This window comes from Diplotaxodon limnothrissa, linkage group LG7 (assembly GCF_057381915.1).
Source record: "Diplotaxodon limnothrissa isolate DT_005_m linkage group LG7, D_limnothrissa_male_GT1.1, whole genome shotgun sequence".
In the NCBI taxonomy this organism is placed as follows: Eukaryota; Metazoa; Chordata; class Actinopteri; order Cichliformes; family Cichlidae; genus Diplotaxodon; species Diplotaxodon limnothrissa.
This window is the reverse complement of record NC_140602.1, coordinates 17,312,270-17,328,373: the sequence shown is the minus strand read 5'-3', so window position 1 is coordinate 17,328,373 and position 16,104 is coordinate 17,312,270. Positions and strand designations below refer to the sequence as shown.

At 42.7% G+C, this 16,104-nt stretch overlaps 1 protein-coding gene across 1 annotated transcript in view; it reads left to right on the top strand.

Moving 5' to 3' along the window:
* LOC146628113 (cyclin-dependent kinase 17-like) overlaps positions 1-15,600 on the top strand; it is a 35,825-nt gene extending 20,225 nt beyond the window's left edge. The window contains exons 3-17 of the mRNA XM_085359359.1: positions 419-583; positions 1,279-1,412; positions 5,287-5,412; positions 9,014-9,070; positions 9,226-9,340; positions 11,217-11,311; positions 11,498-11,560; positions 12,307-12,430; positions 12,559-12,679; positions 13,101-13,198; positions 13,363-13,468; positions 13,947-13,989; positions 14,185-14,275; positions 14,433-14,510; positions 15,254-15,600. Coding sequence (XP_085215485.1) covers positions 419-583; positions 1,279-1,412; positions 5,287-5,412; positions 9,014-9,070; positions 9,226-9,340; positions 11,217-11,311; positions 11,498-11,560; positions 12,307-12,430; positions 12,559-12,679; positions 13,101-13,198; positions 13,363-13,468; positions 13,947-13,989; positions 14,185-14,275; positions 14,433-14,510; positions 15,254-15,291 — 1,454 coding nt within the window. The 3' untranslated portion in view covers positions 15,292-15,600. The remainder of the gene's footprint in view (positions 1-418; positions 584-1,278; positions 1,413-5,286; positions 5,413-9,013; positions 9,071-9,225; positions 9,341-11,216; positions 11,312-11,497; positions 11,561-12,306; positions 12,431-12,558; positions 12,680-13,100; positions 13,199-13,362; positions 13,469-13,946; positions 13,990-14,184; positions 14,276-14,432; positions 14,511-15,253) is intronic.
* Positions 15,601-16,104: the final 504 nt, after the last annotated feature.

The window sequence follows — 16,104 nt, the reverse complement described above, 5'->3', positions numbered from 1 at the left end:
GCAGATGGGTAGTGCCTCCTCTGTGTCAGTATCTAGCTGTTAGTAAGTAGTCGTGATCCCCATAATGCAAATTTTGAGCTTAATAACATTTAGAAAGGGGAAAACAACCCATCCGCCACCCAGTTTTTATAAGAACTGGCTGTTATGTAGTGACGCAATCAGCAAGATAAATCATCCGACACATAAGATTGTCAGAGTACCTCAGGATGAATTTATCATTGGATTGCTTTGAAGTGCATTAATCACATATTGGCCATGATGAGTCTTGTTCACATTAATACCACTTTCTTTCAGCGCCATGACTACAATGTTTTGTTTTGGGGTTTTTGTATTTTGTTCTCATCTGTTGATATGTGCTTGTATACTGTGTGTCCTGTCATCATCAAAAAAACACAACAAACTCTTTCTTCTCCAGCAGAGCCCATTGTGAGGAACGGCCGTCCTCCATCAGCCCACAGTGTCCACTCATTTCTTCACCAGTACACAGGCTCTTTTAAAAAGCCACCGCTCAGACGGCCTCAGAGCGTCATCGGAGGTGGACTAGGCTCTCTCATGGTCATGCCTCGCAATGGTAGTCGCCTTGGTGAGTCACGCCTAACCTGCCTGCTGTCAAATTTAATATTTGACTTTTATATTTCTGGCTTGAAATGAAGAAATAGCCAACGATTTCTTTTGTGACCATACGTGGAAGGTGTTGAGCTGCTGCTGGGCCTAAATTCCTTGTCATACCCATTTCTGTTGAGGGAACTGTATCACGCATGTGCTCAAAGAAATCATTGCTTTATGCAAAGATGCACTTCAATTTATCCGCTTTTGTGGCCGCATTTTTGTCCTTTTTGCAAAGAAATATAACTAAAAATAACGACTCTGAAAACCAAGTTTGCTGTCAACTTGGATTTTCAGCCCAGATACAAATTCAAAATATGAATAAAACCCCTGGAGGGAATGAAAATGCTGCAATAGTGTATGAATGAGAGCAGAGTTTTCTCAGGCGTGGGTAAATTACTCCGTGATGTATGGCTTTGTCTCATAAAGCCTGTGGCACTGAAATAAAATCTAAGTCAAACTCATTAAGAATATTTACCTCTTGTATATCGTCTGTCTGATACAGCCAGTAGCTTGATAAGAAAAGAGGGAGTCATAAAAGTGTCCGAGAGAGTGTTTTTCTTTCCTGTTGAAGTCATTATCTGGTGTTGCACCCTGCCCTGTTTTTACAGACCTGCTCCATTTGTCAACCCCCCGTGCTCTCTGTAAACTTTTCTCTTCGCTCATCTCCAGATATCGTCCACGAGAACCTGAAGATGGGGTCAGACGGAGAGAGCGACCAGGCATCCGGGACTTCCTCTGATGAGGTGCAGTCGCCCACGGGTGTTTGTCTGAGGAACAGAGGGAACAGACGCATCTCTGCGGAGGTGAGATTTGGCTCTGTGTTTTCAGAGCTCCGTCGTTGTCCTCGTGTAGCCTCTCTGCTTTGCAAAGTGTGGATATATTGTAGTGTGAGTCACTGCAGGGCCTACACTTAACTCAGTGGGACGATTGACTGTGTTGCCACACATCTCCTCACCCGGTGTGATGGTTCAAATTCCACTTTGTTAATAAGCGTGCGCTGCGATGACTTCACTGATAAATGACAATAGACCTATCTGTAAGACGCGAATGTGAGCTCCGTGCTGTAACTCGGCGTGGGTGTATTTGTGCAGTGTGTCATATACACACACTGCACAAATACACAAATCCTCGGCTCCTGTTGCAATGTGAGCAGCGCACACATAATGTTCAGACTGATTTCATGTAATGTTCCTCTCAAGTTGGTTTTGAAATCTACTTTAAAGAATCTTTTATTCGTCAGCACATCCACCCACCCAAAACCCCCTCTGATTTACTTCCTCTTTCTCAAACACACAGAGCCAGACATGGGCAGTTCGATTGCGTTTCTCCGGTGGTTACATAATCTCAACACATTACAGAAGACATCTCACTGTAATTGCTTTTATCTAAAAGGCATTCCATTTTCCCACAAGTATTTTTTTGGATCCAGGGCGTTTATTTCTGCACATATTAACAACAGTAATTCTTTTCTATTTCATTGATTTATATTTTTGTTCCTACATGAACATGATTCCAAAATAGTTTCCTTTATTAAAGCTGTATGTTCAAAGCCAACAAGAAGAATCTGTGGCATGAATCTGATTGTTTCACATACTGTAGATTACAGAGATGGACACAGAGTACCTGTGCAACAACAACAAATAATAAACACAAATGTGTGTTTGTGTTTGCACCCCCTGTTTTGTGTTCTCATGGATCATTATGATGTCACATGGAGGTGCCCTACCCACCTGTTGGTCAAACAATCTATTTGCTAGGTGCAGCCAATCAGAAGAAAGTTAGCCTTATCTCTTCCCCACATAGAGACAACATTTGACAACCTCTTCTGTACTTAAGACTTCTGTACTCAATAACCATGAACCATTTGAAAAGGTTCCAAGTTTTTATAGGGTAGCTGGATAGGCCGAGGCCAGCCTCACTACCTTCTGATGCACACCTTTTTGTAATTTTGTTCTAACAGCAGGCCTGAAATATGACGCAAAGAGCTCAGTTCAGAAAAGAGGGTGAAGCGTTAGTCCTGGTAGGCTTTCAATGGGTAAAGAGTCGCCTTGCCTTATTAAACATTCAAAACTGGTCTAGCAGAGGCAAAGAATATAGCTGTGGAGCCAAAGATGATAAAAAACAACTTGTTATGTATGTTTTTATTAGTCCAGTTTAACTTATTGTAGATTTACTTTTACTGAGAAACAAATGTTACTTTGACTCAAGCACGCTACTACTACATCAAACTTTGCAAAACTCATTTATTCCAGTGATCCGCAGATATCTGTATTAATTCATATCTGCAAGGAAATGGTGACGGATTGTCATCATCATCATAGAGAAGTTTGTCAAACAGCTGTTTAAAGTTTTATTCTTTACATATAAGCAGAGGTAACATGTCATTTTACTGTTTCAATCAATATCTGACCCGATCCCTCCCAAAACCAATAATTGGTCCCTTTAGCCCAACGTAAGCTCTACCAATAGGACTTCAGGCCGTGCAGCTGACATAAAGTAATGCAACGAGCCGCCCACTTTCCCCCTGAACTGTGGCAGGAGTTACTTCATAACATCGCCATTCTCAACTCAAATTATATTAAAAAAAGCATGACAGGAAAATAGATTCATATCCATCCATAGTTTTCATTTCCTTTTTCTGCATCACTGTTTTAGACACTTTTTCACCTTCTGTCTTTCTCTTTTTCAGAGACTTATTTTTCTTTGTGTTAATACAAAATATAATATAAAATGCAAAGAAAGACTTTCCAGTTTTACATAAAAGGAGTCAAAGGAGAGGAAAAAAAGAAACTGTAAGGAAAAGGGCTTCCTTATAGTCTTGTGTTTTTATAGGTACAGTTGATGCCACTGAACCACATGTTTTCACACTAGCTGCTGGGTGGAAGGAAAAGTTCTGATTGAACAACACACACTTCCCTCCTTCTGTTTATTGGTTGCTTTGATTGCAACCCCTGTGGGAGTTTACAAGCAGATAGCAGCATCTGCACAGACAAACCAAGCATGCAAACCTGCACGAGTAGAGGGGAAAAAAATGCTTGAGGTTTAGTTAAGGTGCATTTGAGGCTGCCCACACAGAGAGATGATACATCACCTCTTGCTGCTTTTTTGAGCGTGTCTGCAAGCAGCACACCTCACACTTCCTGTGACTGTTTCACAGCCAGATAAAGTTTTTAGTTTTTTGGACACGCTCACAGTTCTACTTGCAGCTTCTGTCAGCCCAGCAAATCCAGTGTACTGTTTGAATGAACAGAGTGATTGACTGCAGGCTTGTTGTTGATGAAGTGATCCAACAGTGAAATCAGTGTGCGGCCTTGTTCTTTGTCCCCTCTGTGCCACTGTGACACTTGGAGAAGGGACGGCAGAGCAGAAAAAATAGGAGGAGGAGCGAGGACGTCCCTTTGGGCTGGTCAGGTAGCAGATTGTTCTCCTCGGACTGCAGTGGAAGCAGTGCCATTTTGGGATTACATCACGAGGATTACTGTAATACGGTCCAGATGGGCCCCTGTTGTAACAGATTAGGACGAGTTGATTGGACAAACTGGAGGGGGGTGGAGGGGTTGCAAAGGTCAGGTGATGGACGGCATCACTTACTCTGAGGACAAGCCACCAATCCTGGCCCTGCACACTGAAACCACAGAGCAGCAGAGCGAAATCTAATGTATATTCTTAAACAAATAAAGACAAGCAGAGTTCCTGTTATGTTGATATGTGCAGAGTGCTTTTGTTTTCTCTTTTTGAGAATCCAGAGCTGTGGTGTCTTTACTTAAAAATGTTTTTGTGAACAGTTAAAGCTAAAACAATAAGCAAACCTCTTTATTGCCTTGAAATGAATGTTTTTATGAGTTTGTATTTAGTTTGTACGCACACAAAACAATAGAGATGCCGAATCTGCACCAGGATGTCAACTTGCTCCAAGTTTTAACGAAGACTACACTTCCTGGAAGCTGATCACATGGCTAAATGTGTTTGCTGTTAACAACCACAGAGCAGAAAGCTGACTCACAGTCACCGTTTAACGCAAAGGCTGAAAGTCACCGATCCTTCTAGAAGTCGGTCAATTTCAGTTTACGGGTTTATGAGCTTGTCTCTGAACTTGTGTTGAAATTTGAAAAAGGTTGAGGTTGCGTTTTGCTTCTGTGCGTGTTGGCTAAGATGGAGGGAGGAAGCAGTGGGGTGTCCGGTGTTACCTCAGAGGGAGTGGAAGTAGATTTACAGAGAGAAACGTGGGATTAATAGTAATCTAACAAATAGAGGAAATGCATGATGGGAAGAATCCAGGTGTTAGATTTTAACTGTTAGATTGTATTATGTGTGTTTGAGGGATTTTTATATAAAGAATCATTAGAATCATGCTTTCTGTGCTTGTTTTACTTCTTTAAAAAGACTTACCCTGAACTCTTAAGGGCTCCACATACGGCCTTTACCATGAACACAAGTCTAAAACTGTCACTGTGTGGCTGCACACGCACGTACCACACTGGCTTCTCTGTTAACCGGTGAGGCCTAAAGTACACCCACAGATTCTGCTTGTTTACTTTGGGTTTCTGCCATTTTGTATCCAATCAGAGGTATTTATTCAGAGATTATGTTGTTTGCTAAGGGTTTGTTTGTTTATTCATTCAGGTTGATATACCGACTTTTTTTTTTTTTTAATTGAGTTTTCTTGTTTTTGTGTAGGACCTGAACAAACGTTTGTCCCTGCCAGCTGACATCCGGATACCTGACGGTTACCTGGAGAAGTTTCAAATGAGCAGCCCACCCTTCGACCAGCCGCTGAGCCGACGCTCCCGCAGAGCATCACTGGTGAGAAGAACAAGAGGGATTAGAGGGGAAGAAGTAAGAGAGAAGGTGCTGAAAACACACGGGAGACAATTACAAGTTGTCAGAGAGGAGACAAGTGCAGAGTGATACTGTAAACAGGAAGTCGGCCTATTGCACATGTCCTTCACCTTGAAGCTGGACTTGCAGGGGTCACATCATTGGCTAATATAGTCAAAGGAGCTTGCAAAGAGAAGCGTCTGGACTTCTTTAAGTTGCTTGAAGACGTTTCGCCTCTCATCCGAGAAGCTTCTTCAGTTCTAAGGTCAAATGGTGGAGAGTCCCAGATATAAACCTAGTGGGAGGGACCCCCCACAGAGGGACAAAAGGACCCCCTGATGATCCTCTAATCGCCTGAGCCAAGGTGGGAAACTGGGCGTGGGTCCCAATCAGCCAGAGTTTCGGGTGTGTTCATTGTGAAACCTGGCCCCACCTTATCATGCGAATTCCTGAGGTCAGATGGCCCAGGATGTGAGTGGGCGTTAAGGCGTCTGGGAAGGGATCTCAAAACTGGATTATAGATGGCAGAGAGTTGGTGTCGTAAACCCCCGCCTCTGTTCAAAGATGGTCGCTCACAGTGGACATAGATGGCTTCTTTCACTCCTCTTTCAAACCATCTGTCCTCTCTGTGCCAATTTTCACATTTTGGACAGAGAGGACAGAACTGAAGAAGCTTCTCGGATGAGAGGTGAAACGTCTTCAAGCAACTTCAAGAAGTCCAGACGCTTCTCTTTGCAAGCTCCTTAGACTACGATGACCTGGATGACTGAGAACCTTCACAGACACATTGGCTAATATACTCTCCTTATTTTTGGAATTTGGTTGAGAAAAATTACGACAAAATGGTTAAAAGTAAAATGTGCATTTAGTTCATTTATTTAGTCATCAAAGTCATTGCAAGCCTAGGAATCTGGGCCAAGATGGAAACACAGAGAAATTCCCTGTGTGGTTCACTGGAAAGCAGGTTTATTCTTGCTGTAGTCGTCCTTGTGTGTGGTGCAAGCCAGAAGTGATGGCACAACTACTGGCTTGTTGTGCATCTCCCAAGTTTTGTAACCTGTCGGGCACATCGTGGGCGGTGAGGTTGGGCTGGAGGCACAAACCCTGTGAGCTTTTTGAAGCCACATCAATGCAGTGCATTTCCATATGGCACAGAGAGCAACGGCTGCACTTGGAAATGATTACATGCTCTGCAGAATCCATCATTTAGGCGAACAGGAGAAGGTGAGACAAGCACACCTGAAGTGTGAGTATACACTCACCAACCACTTTATTGGGTACATCTAGTACAGGGTTTGGCCCTCTTTTGCCTTCAGAACTACCTTAATTGTTTGTGGCACTGATTAAACAAGGTGCTGGAAACATTCCTCAGAGGCATTGGTCCATATTGACATGGTAGCATCACATCATGATAGCATGTCTGCAGATTTGTCAGCTACATCCATGATACGAATCTCCCTTTTCCATTACGTTAAGGTGATCTATTAGATATCCAGTGACTGTGACACAAACTGAACTTTTGACACAAGGTAGAATTGATCCACGCTTTAATGTTTTTGCACCAAATTGTGACACCACCATCCAAACGTCAGAGCAACAGTTGAGACTCATTAGACCAGGCGAGGTTTTTACAACTTTTCTTGGCCATTTAATGAAAATTGTAGTCTCAGTTTTCTGTTCTTAGCTGACAGGAGTGGACCTGGTGCGGTCTTCTGCTGCTGCTGCCGGTCTGCTTCAAGGTTCCACTTGTTGTGCGCTTCTTCGTACCTCGGTTGTAATAACCTGAGTAACTGTCGCGTTCCTACCAGCTCGAAGCAGTCTGGCCATTCTCCTCTGACCTCTGGCATCAATATGGCCTTTCCTCCCAGAAAACTGCTGCTTACTGAATATTTTCTTTCTTTCAGACTGTTCTCTGTAAGCTCAGAGATGGTTGTGCAGGAAAACCTCAGCTGGCATTTTTCAGCTTTCAGTTTCTGAAATGCCCAGACCCGCCCATCGGGCACCAGCAACCACATTCAGAGTCATTTAAATCACCTTTATTTCCCCTTTTGATGCTTAGTTTGATCTTCAACAAGTCATCCTGTACATGTCTACATGCACTGAATTGCTGATATGTGATTGGCTTAATAGATAACATTCAGTTGACCATGTGTACCTAACAAAAGCAGCTGATGACTGCATATCTGTTGTATAGCGAGTGCATCAACCATAACTGCAGCTTCAGTGGCCATCCTGCCACAGTGATCACACTAGCTCATGACCCCTTGAGGATGGGTCTTGAATAAGTGATCTCTTCATGTCACCCGAATAACCACGACACCATAAACTCAATAAATAATTAATTTCCCCAAAAGTATTCATTAATTAATGTTGTTGGTGTTAGCAGTGTGTCAGTTTTTAAGTACAACATTCTGTGTCACAGATCATTAAAGATCTGCTTATTGATTTTTACATTATTGGGAGTTTTTAGTAGTAAATTCTAAAAGGCAGAGCCATATTTGCTTCAGGGTTCATCATATAGCATTTTGCAGATAAAACTGTAATAACATTAAAAACTAAATTCTTTCTTTTGGCAAAAGCGACAGTGAAGAGTGCTAATTTGAGAATCAGGGGTGGACCAGAATGAGAGAAATGGAAGCAGAGCAAGAGTCAGGAAGTGGCTGCACATGGATAAAGATAGCTCTGAGGGTAATGTTTTATTTAAATGCAGCAAGAAACAGAAGTGAGAGCGTCAGAGTTCACACCTTATCCTCAGCCGATCAGAGCTCATCCTCTCAGCACTCATTTTTGTCACGAGCCTGAACGATTGTCCTGTGCATCTGTCAAAAGCAGAACAGAGGAGTAAGTAACACTCGGCCTCGCCCAGGCCCAACTTTATTTGCATACACACCCCTTTGCAGAGTTTTTTCAAAAGCACTGACTGGATTTGCTCAGATGATTGGCTGTCAGACCTCTCAGCTTTTCTGGCGCTGGTCTTTATCCAGTGCACAGGTCTGTTTAAGCCTTGTGAAGATGCTGGCTTGCAGCAGTGACAGTTATAGCTCAGTTATTAAGTAGTTTGTGTGTGTTCTGGTTATAACTGAATAGTTGTGAAGCGTTTAGTGATTTATTATGCGTGGAAGTAATGATTGTTTCAGTTATTATTTATCGTGGAGAATATTGGGTCAATTGATCAACCAATCCTTGGTATATTAAATGATGAGAGTAGGAAAATATGATGTAAAATGACACAACCGTATGGGATTTCTTCACAACCTCAAATATTTTTCTTAGCACACATAAGAAACGGAGAAAAATCCAAATATTAGAGAAACTGAAACTAGCTATTTTTTTATTATATATTTAGCTCAAAAATATAAATGAAAACATGTTGTTTGTTCGACTCGCCCATAGACACGTTGTAAAAAGCCGTCGGGTCTTTGTCACAAGCAATTAGTCGGGATGCTGGTTTGGTTGTGTGACCCCCACGCCCCACTCTGTGATGCTGCAAGGCCATCATGAGGATTTGTCCTGGTGTGTGTAAGCCTGTCACTGCTAATAAAGACACTACCCTCATTAATGCTGTTTGTCCTTTTCTTCCCTCCAGTCAGAAATTGGATTTGGGAAGCTGGAGACCTACATCAAACTGGACAAACTGGGGGAGGTATGTGGCACAGTTTACCTTGAAAGCCTTTCCTTATCACCCCAGGTGCAAACGTTCTCATAGTGAGTGATTAAAGTGCACACAGGCACAGTTGTGGAGTTTACTTTTAATCTGAAACACTGAACCCCCCCCCCCCTTCTTTTCCTGCTGTATAGGGCACGTATGCTACTGTGTACAAGGGGCGGAGTAAGCTGACAGACAACCTCGTGGCGCTGAAAGAGATCAGACTGGAGCATGAAGAAGGAGCACCGTGCACGGCTATCCGAGAAGGTACAAAAGATTTTAGCCACAGAACGCTATTTGGTCACCAAGCAGTCAAATATAAGTGCTTGAACTTTTTTTACTTATATAAGCTGATTTGTTTTACGTTGAACAGTGACGTTTGAACATCTGCAGCAAGATGGAGTGCAAAAAACAACTTAGTTAACTGAAATAGAAAAGCAGATTTTAGAATAAATGCTCCTAGAAAACAACCTCAAATACAAACATACAGGTCGTGCCTGTAGGTGGTCAGGTCTGTAAATATATCCCAGCACGAGCAGACACTGGTAGATTTGGAATTTTGTGGAATTTTTACACAAGCCGAGTCTGCACATAACAGACAACTTAGCAAGGACCGATTTTAAATCGTATCTTTATCCACTTAGTTACACTTAGATATTAGCTAAAGATTACACAGTTTAACATGCTTGAAATAATATTTTTGCACCAACAAGGTGATTCCCAAAGAGCTATTAGCCTAAAACTCTTTATGTGGTGTGCAGTGTGATTAAAACAAATTTGAGGAAACTGCACAAGTGATTGACAAACGAAGTGATAGACCTAAAAAAATGTGTCTACAACAGATGAACTCAATTTTGAAGTCATATCCTTAAGAAATAGGAAAACAGTCCAGCAAAGACCTGTCACATGACCTGAGAGATGCATCTGGCCCTGCTTGTTGTTTGCTGAAGCCTCATCAGACGTGGTCTCAGTGGACGGAGAGCTATCAAGAAGCTATTTGTCAAGAAGAAGAATAGTGAGAAAATGCTGTGGCATGCCACATTACACAAGAAGTGAACTGAAAATCACTGACTTACACGTCGTACGAAGTGATGAAACCAAATTTGACATTTTTGGTTCAAGTCGTTGTCAGTATGTACAGAGAAGGTCAGGAGTGTCTGCATCCATCTGTAAAACACACTGGAGACGCTGCCATGAATCAGGGCTGCGTTTCAGACAGCGATGTTGGAGATCTTGTCAAAATTGGTGAAATTACGAATGCAAATAAAGTCCGATTTTGATCGTGCAGTGCCTGACTGGCAGTGTTTGTTTCTGCCAGTGCAGTGAAAGCATACCTGGACAGAAAATCACACAACGCGACACTTAGTCACAGACTGACCTCGGCTTTATTCAAGCATTGACAAAGAATTGAATACAAGGCAGCCAACATCCAAAGAAGAGCTTTGGATGTCTTTCAGAAAGAACGTTTCCTGAAGATTACTTACAATTCTACAAACTTTCTTTATGCCTTATACGCCTCATTTCCATTTATACTTTTAATAAATCGTTGCACCTATTTCCCAGTTTCCTACCAAATGTAAAGAAATGAGCCGTGGCTTAAGAGTTTTGCAAAACACTGTATTTCAGTGTCATCTTCTGGCAGCTTGAGTAAATTCAGTTTGCGCTCACTGACGGTGCTTTGTGTTTTTTTTAGATGGATAAATGTATTTATTCAAGTTTCTTCATCACCAGGTTTAGCACGTTTCACAAAAAAACGTTGAGTTTGTCATCTTTGAGAGTCTATATGGATCCTTCACTGGGGTTGAACTGGAGGCATTTTCTTCTTTTATTTTGCAGTTTTATGCGACCTTATATGGAGAGCGGTGTTGGCAGCACACTCTTGTTTTGAGACTTTGTTGATTAATTTGAGCCAGATAAGCTTTCTTTGTAAGTCTCAGACATTTTTGTAAGATTGAAGGATTTATAAATAAACCTCTCTTGGCTTAATCAGCGTGAACACAGAGGCATCAGAGCAAGAAGTAAAGCAAATGTTGGTTAATGTTACTTTGAGAGAATAAAAAATAAGCTGAGTGTAATCACACCCTTGCTGTAACAGCTGTCGTCTTCTTCTTCTTCTTCTTTTTTTCTGCGTGTGTGTTCTTAGTGTCTCTACTGAAGGACCTGAAGCACGGCAACATCGTGACGCTGCACGACATCGTCCACACAGACAAGTCGCTCACACTGGTGTTTGAATACCTGGTGAGACCAGCAAAACCTCTGCAGCCTCCCTCCTGCATGACTCACGATGTTCTCTGCAGGGATGCTTAGATTAAAATATTTGACGTTATTATTATTCATGACTCTGTGCGGAGTATGAAGGCTTACCAACTGTTGCAGTTTGTGTGCCTGTAGCGTCCCCGCTCTAACGCCCTTCCTCTCTTCTAGGACAAAGACCTTAAGCAGTACATGGATGACTGTGGGAACATCCTGAGCATGCAGAATGTCAAGGTGAGACTCCGCAGGCTGCCTGCTGGCCTGAGCACCTTCATCACCTGTCAAGAGTTTGTAGCTGCTGGTGTGGGTGCAAGAAGCATTGTCAGTGTGCCCCCTGGTGGAGAAGTGTAGACCCAAGGGGATAAGTAAAATGGGCTGCTGCAACCTTCTTTAAACATCCCTGTTTTTAGAGTATTTAATTAAAGAATTTCATTCATGATTGTGCATCTGCAATATATTACTTTGCTGAACACCACTGTTTTTTTTAACTCTTTATTTTAGAGTTTTTAGTTCATGGACAGAAAAAAAAACAACCCCAACTAAGCATACATATATATTTGGGTCCATATAATTTTACTTGATGTATTATGAAGTCTCGCACTTTTAAGTAAAGCGAGCTTAGGCTAAAGGTCACCTGTTCCATCGCATAGATAATACTGATGGTGCGGATCCATCGTTTGAGGCCTGGTGATTCTGGTTTTTGTGAATTTTTTTCTAATTGTTTTCTTCCTGGCTAACAGTAATTTCAGTTACCAGTCGCTTTTTTTTGTTAACCACATCCTCATTAAGTAGACAGAAATACAAGACCTCAGTACTGTTGGTGATCTCGTATCAGCGCGTCGTATTTTGGCACATGACCAAAATGTGTGTGAGTGATTAGCCTCCAACTTCCCACACGCAGCAAGGCTCAATCACCACTATTTTATAATAACTTTATCAACACGATCATATGTACTGATCGAGAAAATCTCTTCCTTTAGATTTTCCTCTTCCAGATCCTGCGAGGCTTGGCCTACTGTCACAGGCGGAAAGTTCTCCACAGAGACCTGAAGCCCCAAAATCTGCTCATCAATGACAGAGGAGAACTAAAACTGGCTGACTTTGGTAAAAAATCAGTACATTACATTAAAATGTTTCTACAGAGCAAATTTTTTTTTTGGAGTATTCTAAATAGCTTCCTTTGTATGAATTTCATGACATTTTTCCAATATGTCCATATTTCTGCTCCACAGGCCTGGCGAGGGCGAAGTCTGTGCCCACTAAAACGTACTCTAACGAGGTGGTAACTCTTTGGTATCGGCCCCCTGACGTGCTGCTCGGCTCCTCCGAGTACTCCACACAGATCGACATGTGGTGAGTGGGTCTCGCTCGACGGGGGGGATTGCAACTATTAGGAAACGCTAACGATGCTCGTGGTTACTCTCTTATTTCCGTATGGCTGCACAGCGACGGCGCAGGCCGATGCGATCCTCTCAGATTGGTTTTCTGTCGTGAAATTGCCACTTCAGTGATTTGTGGAACGGGCACAGGTGTCTGGAGCTCATTTCGTTTAGTTTGCGCCCTTATTAGCGCGCGGGTGTAAAGAGACTTTGCTGCTGATGGACACAGCCTCGCTGTTAAGACAATGCAGCTGTAAATGGTTTCTCCGATCTCCAATTGAGAGAAACATCAGGGTTGGTTTAGAGATGGAACACCTGTTGAGTCAGGCTGCTGTTTAAGCTTCAGTCAGACGCATCTTTGTGACCTTTCCCACCTGTTTGTGTCATTCTGTCAGGGGTGTGGGCTGTATATTCTATGAGATGGCTGCAGGCAGGCCGCTGTTCCCAGGCTCCACAGTGGAGGATGAGCTGCACCTCATCTTCAGGCTGCTAGGTGAGTGCTGCCCTCTGCTGACAGAGGAGCGTTCAGACTTTTAACCAGAGCCTTTAATCGCATTAACCCTGGCATGTAGCCCCGTCCCCCCTCCGCGGCGCCATGAAAAAGCCCCATCCAGCTCACGCGGGCTCTAACAAGGTCTATTAAATGTCCCTCCACAGGCACTCCTACAGAAGACAGCTGGCCTGGAATATCCTCCATTGATGAGTTCAAGTCCTACAAGTTCCACAAGTACAAGGCACAGTCCCTCATTAATCATGCCCCCAGGTAAGCCTGATACTTTTTTCTCTCATTTTATCTTAATAACTTTACTTCTACACCAGATGCAACATGTCCCAGCTTAGGCTGTGTTGCTGCTGGTTGTTTCAGGTATTTATGGAGCAGTTATATAAACCTTACCGTTACCCCTCCATTCACCTCTCTTGCCTGGTTGTCTGATGACTGGAGGTGGAAAAGTGTTTCTTGTGACACAAATATAAGAGGAGAGCTTGTAAGCAGAGCTGTTTTAGCTTTTAGTTAGACATGAGTGTTGGAGGTTTGTGTAGTTAGGAGCGTGTGCTCTTTATCATTTCCTGTAAGGAAATCCTGTGGAATAGTTGACTCTGTTTGACTTCCTTAACACTCGCCTCTATCCATGAGTCAGCCCACCTTTACTGACCCCCCCCCCCCCCCCCCCCCCCCCCCATCCCTCCTGTTCTTTTTTCCACCTCCAAACTCTTGTCCCACCCCTCCCCCACACCTACAGGTTGGACAATGATGGAATCGACCTGCTGATGTCATTCCTAAAGGTAAGTCTCGCAATATCTGCCAGGAATTAAAGAGACGCTAAAAACATGTGACACATTTTGCAGCTATGTCAGGACTGTGTATTTGGAAAGAAGCGCACGAAGGCGTGCCAACACATTCGCATGCGACCGCAGGCTGCTGAGCCAGTTCTTTTGTTGTTCTTTAATGGCTGAAACTTTTGTTGCCCTAAATTTCAGTATGAATCGAAGAAGAGGATCTCTGCTGATGAAGCAATGAGGCAGCCATACTTCAGGAGCCTGGGGCCACGTGTGCACACGCTGCCAGAGAGTGAGTAATGAAACGGTGATACAGTAATGCAGACTTGGCACCATCCGCTCAGTACAACTTGAAGGGTATTGCAGTGTACAGAGAGGATCACTTACAGCCTTGTAACAGAAACACTGTCTTCTTCTTCTGTTGCACTGACTGACTGTGTCTTTGGCAGCCGTATCCATATTCACACTGAAGGAGGTGCAGCTGCAGAGAGATCCCGGCTATCGGAACTCATCATACCCCGAATCAGGTGAGGAATAAAGAATCGAGAAGAGGGGAAGTGGGAAGCACAGAAACCGAGTGAGCGAAAAGAGACAAGTGCAAGCGTAGGTTTTTGTAGTACGGCCCACTCAATTGGCCAAATAGACACAGCTCATGGAGGAAGCTGAGATACTTTAACATAATTGCCACAATCTGCATAAACTCATTATGAGGATTAACTATATTAAACCGCCATAGTGCCACATGTATAATTAAACATGTGCTCGTAAATTTTGTTACATTCTACTTCCTGAAATTTCATGCTGTCCTTCAAAGACTGATGCTCACATGTAAATTAAAAAAACCAAACCACTGTATTTGTAAAATTTGTACACTGTAAACAACTAGTGCAAAGATCTATGAAGGATCATGAAATGTGAACACATACAGGCTAACAAAGGCTCAAGTTGTAGCCCACATTACACTTCCTGTTTATGACCGCAGAGCACCTGGAACCTGGCGATTTATACAACCAAAGCAGGGATGTCACGATAACGGTGATATTTAAAAATGAAATGTGTATACCATTGTTTATTCCTTCGTGGGCAAACCCACCGAACAGGTTAAATAGCAGTCACTGTGATAAGTAAGTTACTTTTTAACCTTGTTATTTGGATTGATTTACTCCAATTTGCTTATCAAATGGCCCGGAATAGTTGGAAAATGCAGATTTCTGTCATTTAAAATAGCTGAATCGATATTTAAAGACTTTATTTTTCTGTTTCCCATCAGGCAATGGAAAAAGCAGAAGACAAAGCATGCTGTTTTAAAATCTCTGGACTGGATACAGTTATTTGGGAACGATATACTGGCTGTACAGTCTTGCCGCTGGATCAGAACGCGGAGATGAGAGTTGGCGTGGAATGTCGTAGTCACCTTCAGTCCCCCTCCAGAATTTTTTTTTTTTTTTTGGCGAGGTGGGGGGGCTTTCCACGGTCTGACCCCGTCCCAAGTTTAGTCTGAAACTGGCTCCAGAGAGACATTTGTACACTGTACATCTATATTTATTGACAAGTGAATTTGCTGCTAAATCCAACTACTGTCTAGAATTCTAACAGGCTCAGTCACTTTAATGAGAACATGCAATGTGTATAGATTTTTTTGAAGTGGGTGATATATTTTTTTTGTCTTTTTTTTTTTTTATTGGTCGTCGTTTCCATTTTCATACATTAAAACTCCACCTCGAAGCTCCTGGACGACGTGTGGGTGTGTGAGGCACACAGACGGAGGGAGGTTTCTGTAGCAGCTCAAAGGGGTTTCATATTCTTGTCTCTGTTGCCATGGTGCTGTACTCAGCTGCACAAATCACATGTGACCATTTACTCTGAAGGTTTTTCCGAGGCCAGCTTTGATATAATAACTAATCATTTTATCCCAGCCGGAGATTAATGTGAAATTTCTTTTTTGTTGTTGTTGTTGTTGACATTATTATGTTTTTGCACACAAAACTTGGTAGATCTGTGCATTTAAAACAAACAACTTGCTGGCATATCATTCCAGGGATGCTCCGGTCTCTGACGTGACCAATGAACAAATGCAGTAGAGAGAGGAGGGAAAGAGCAACACAGATTGTCAACTAGGGC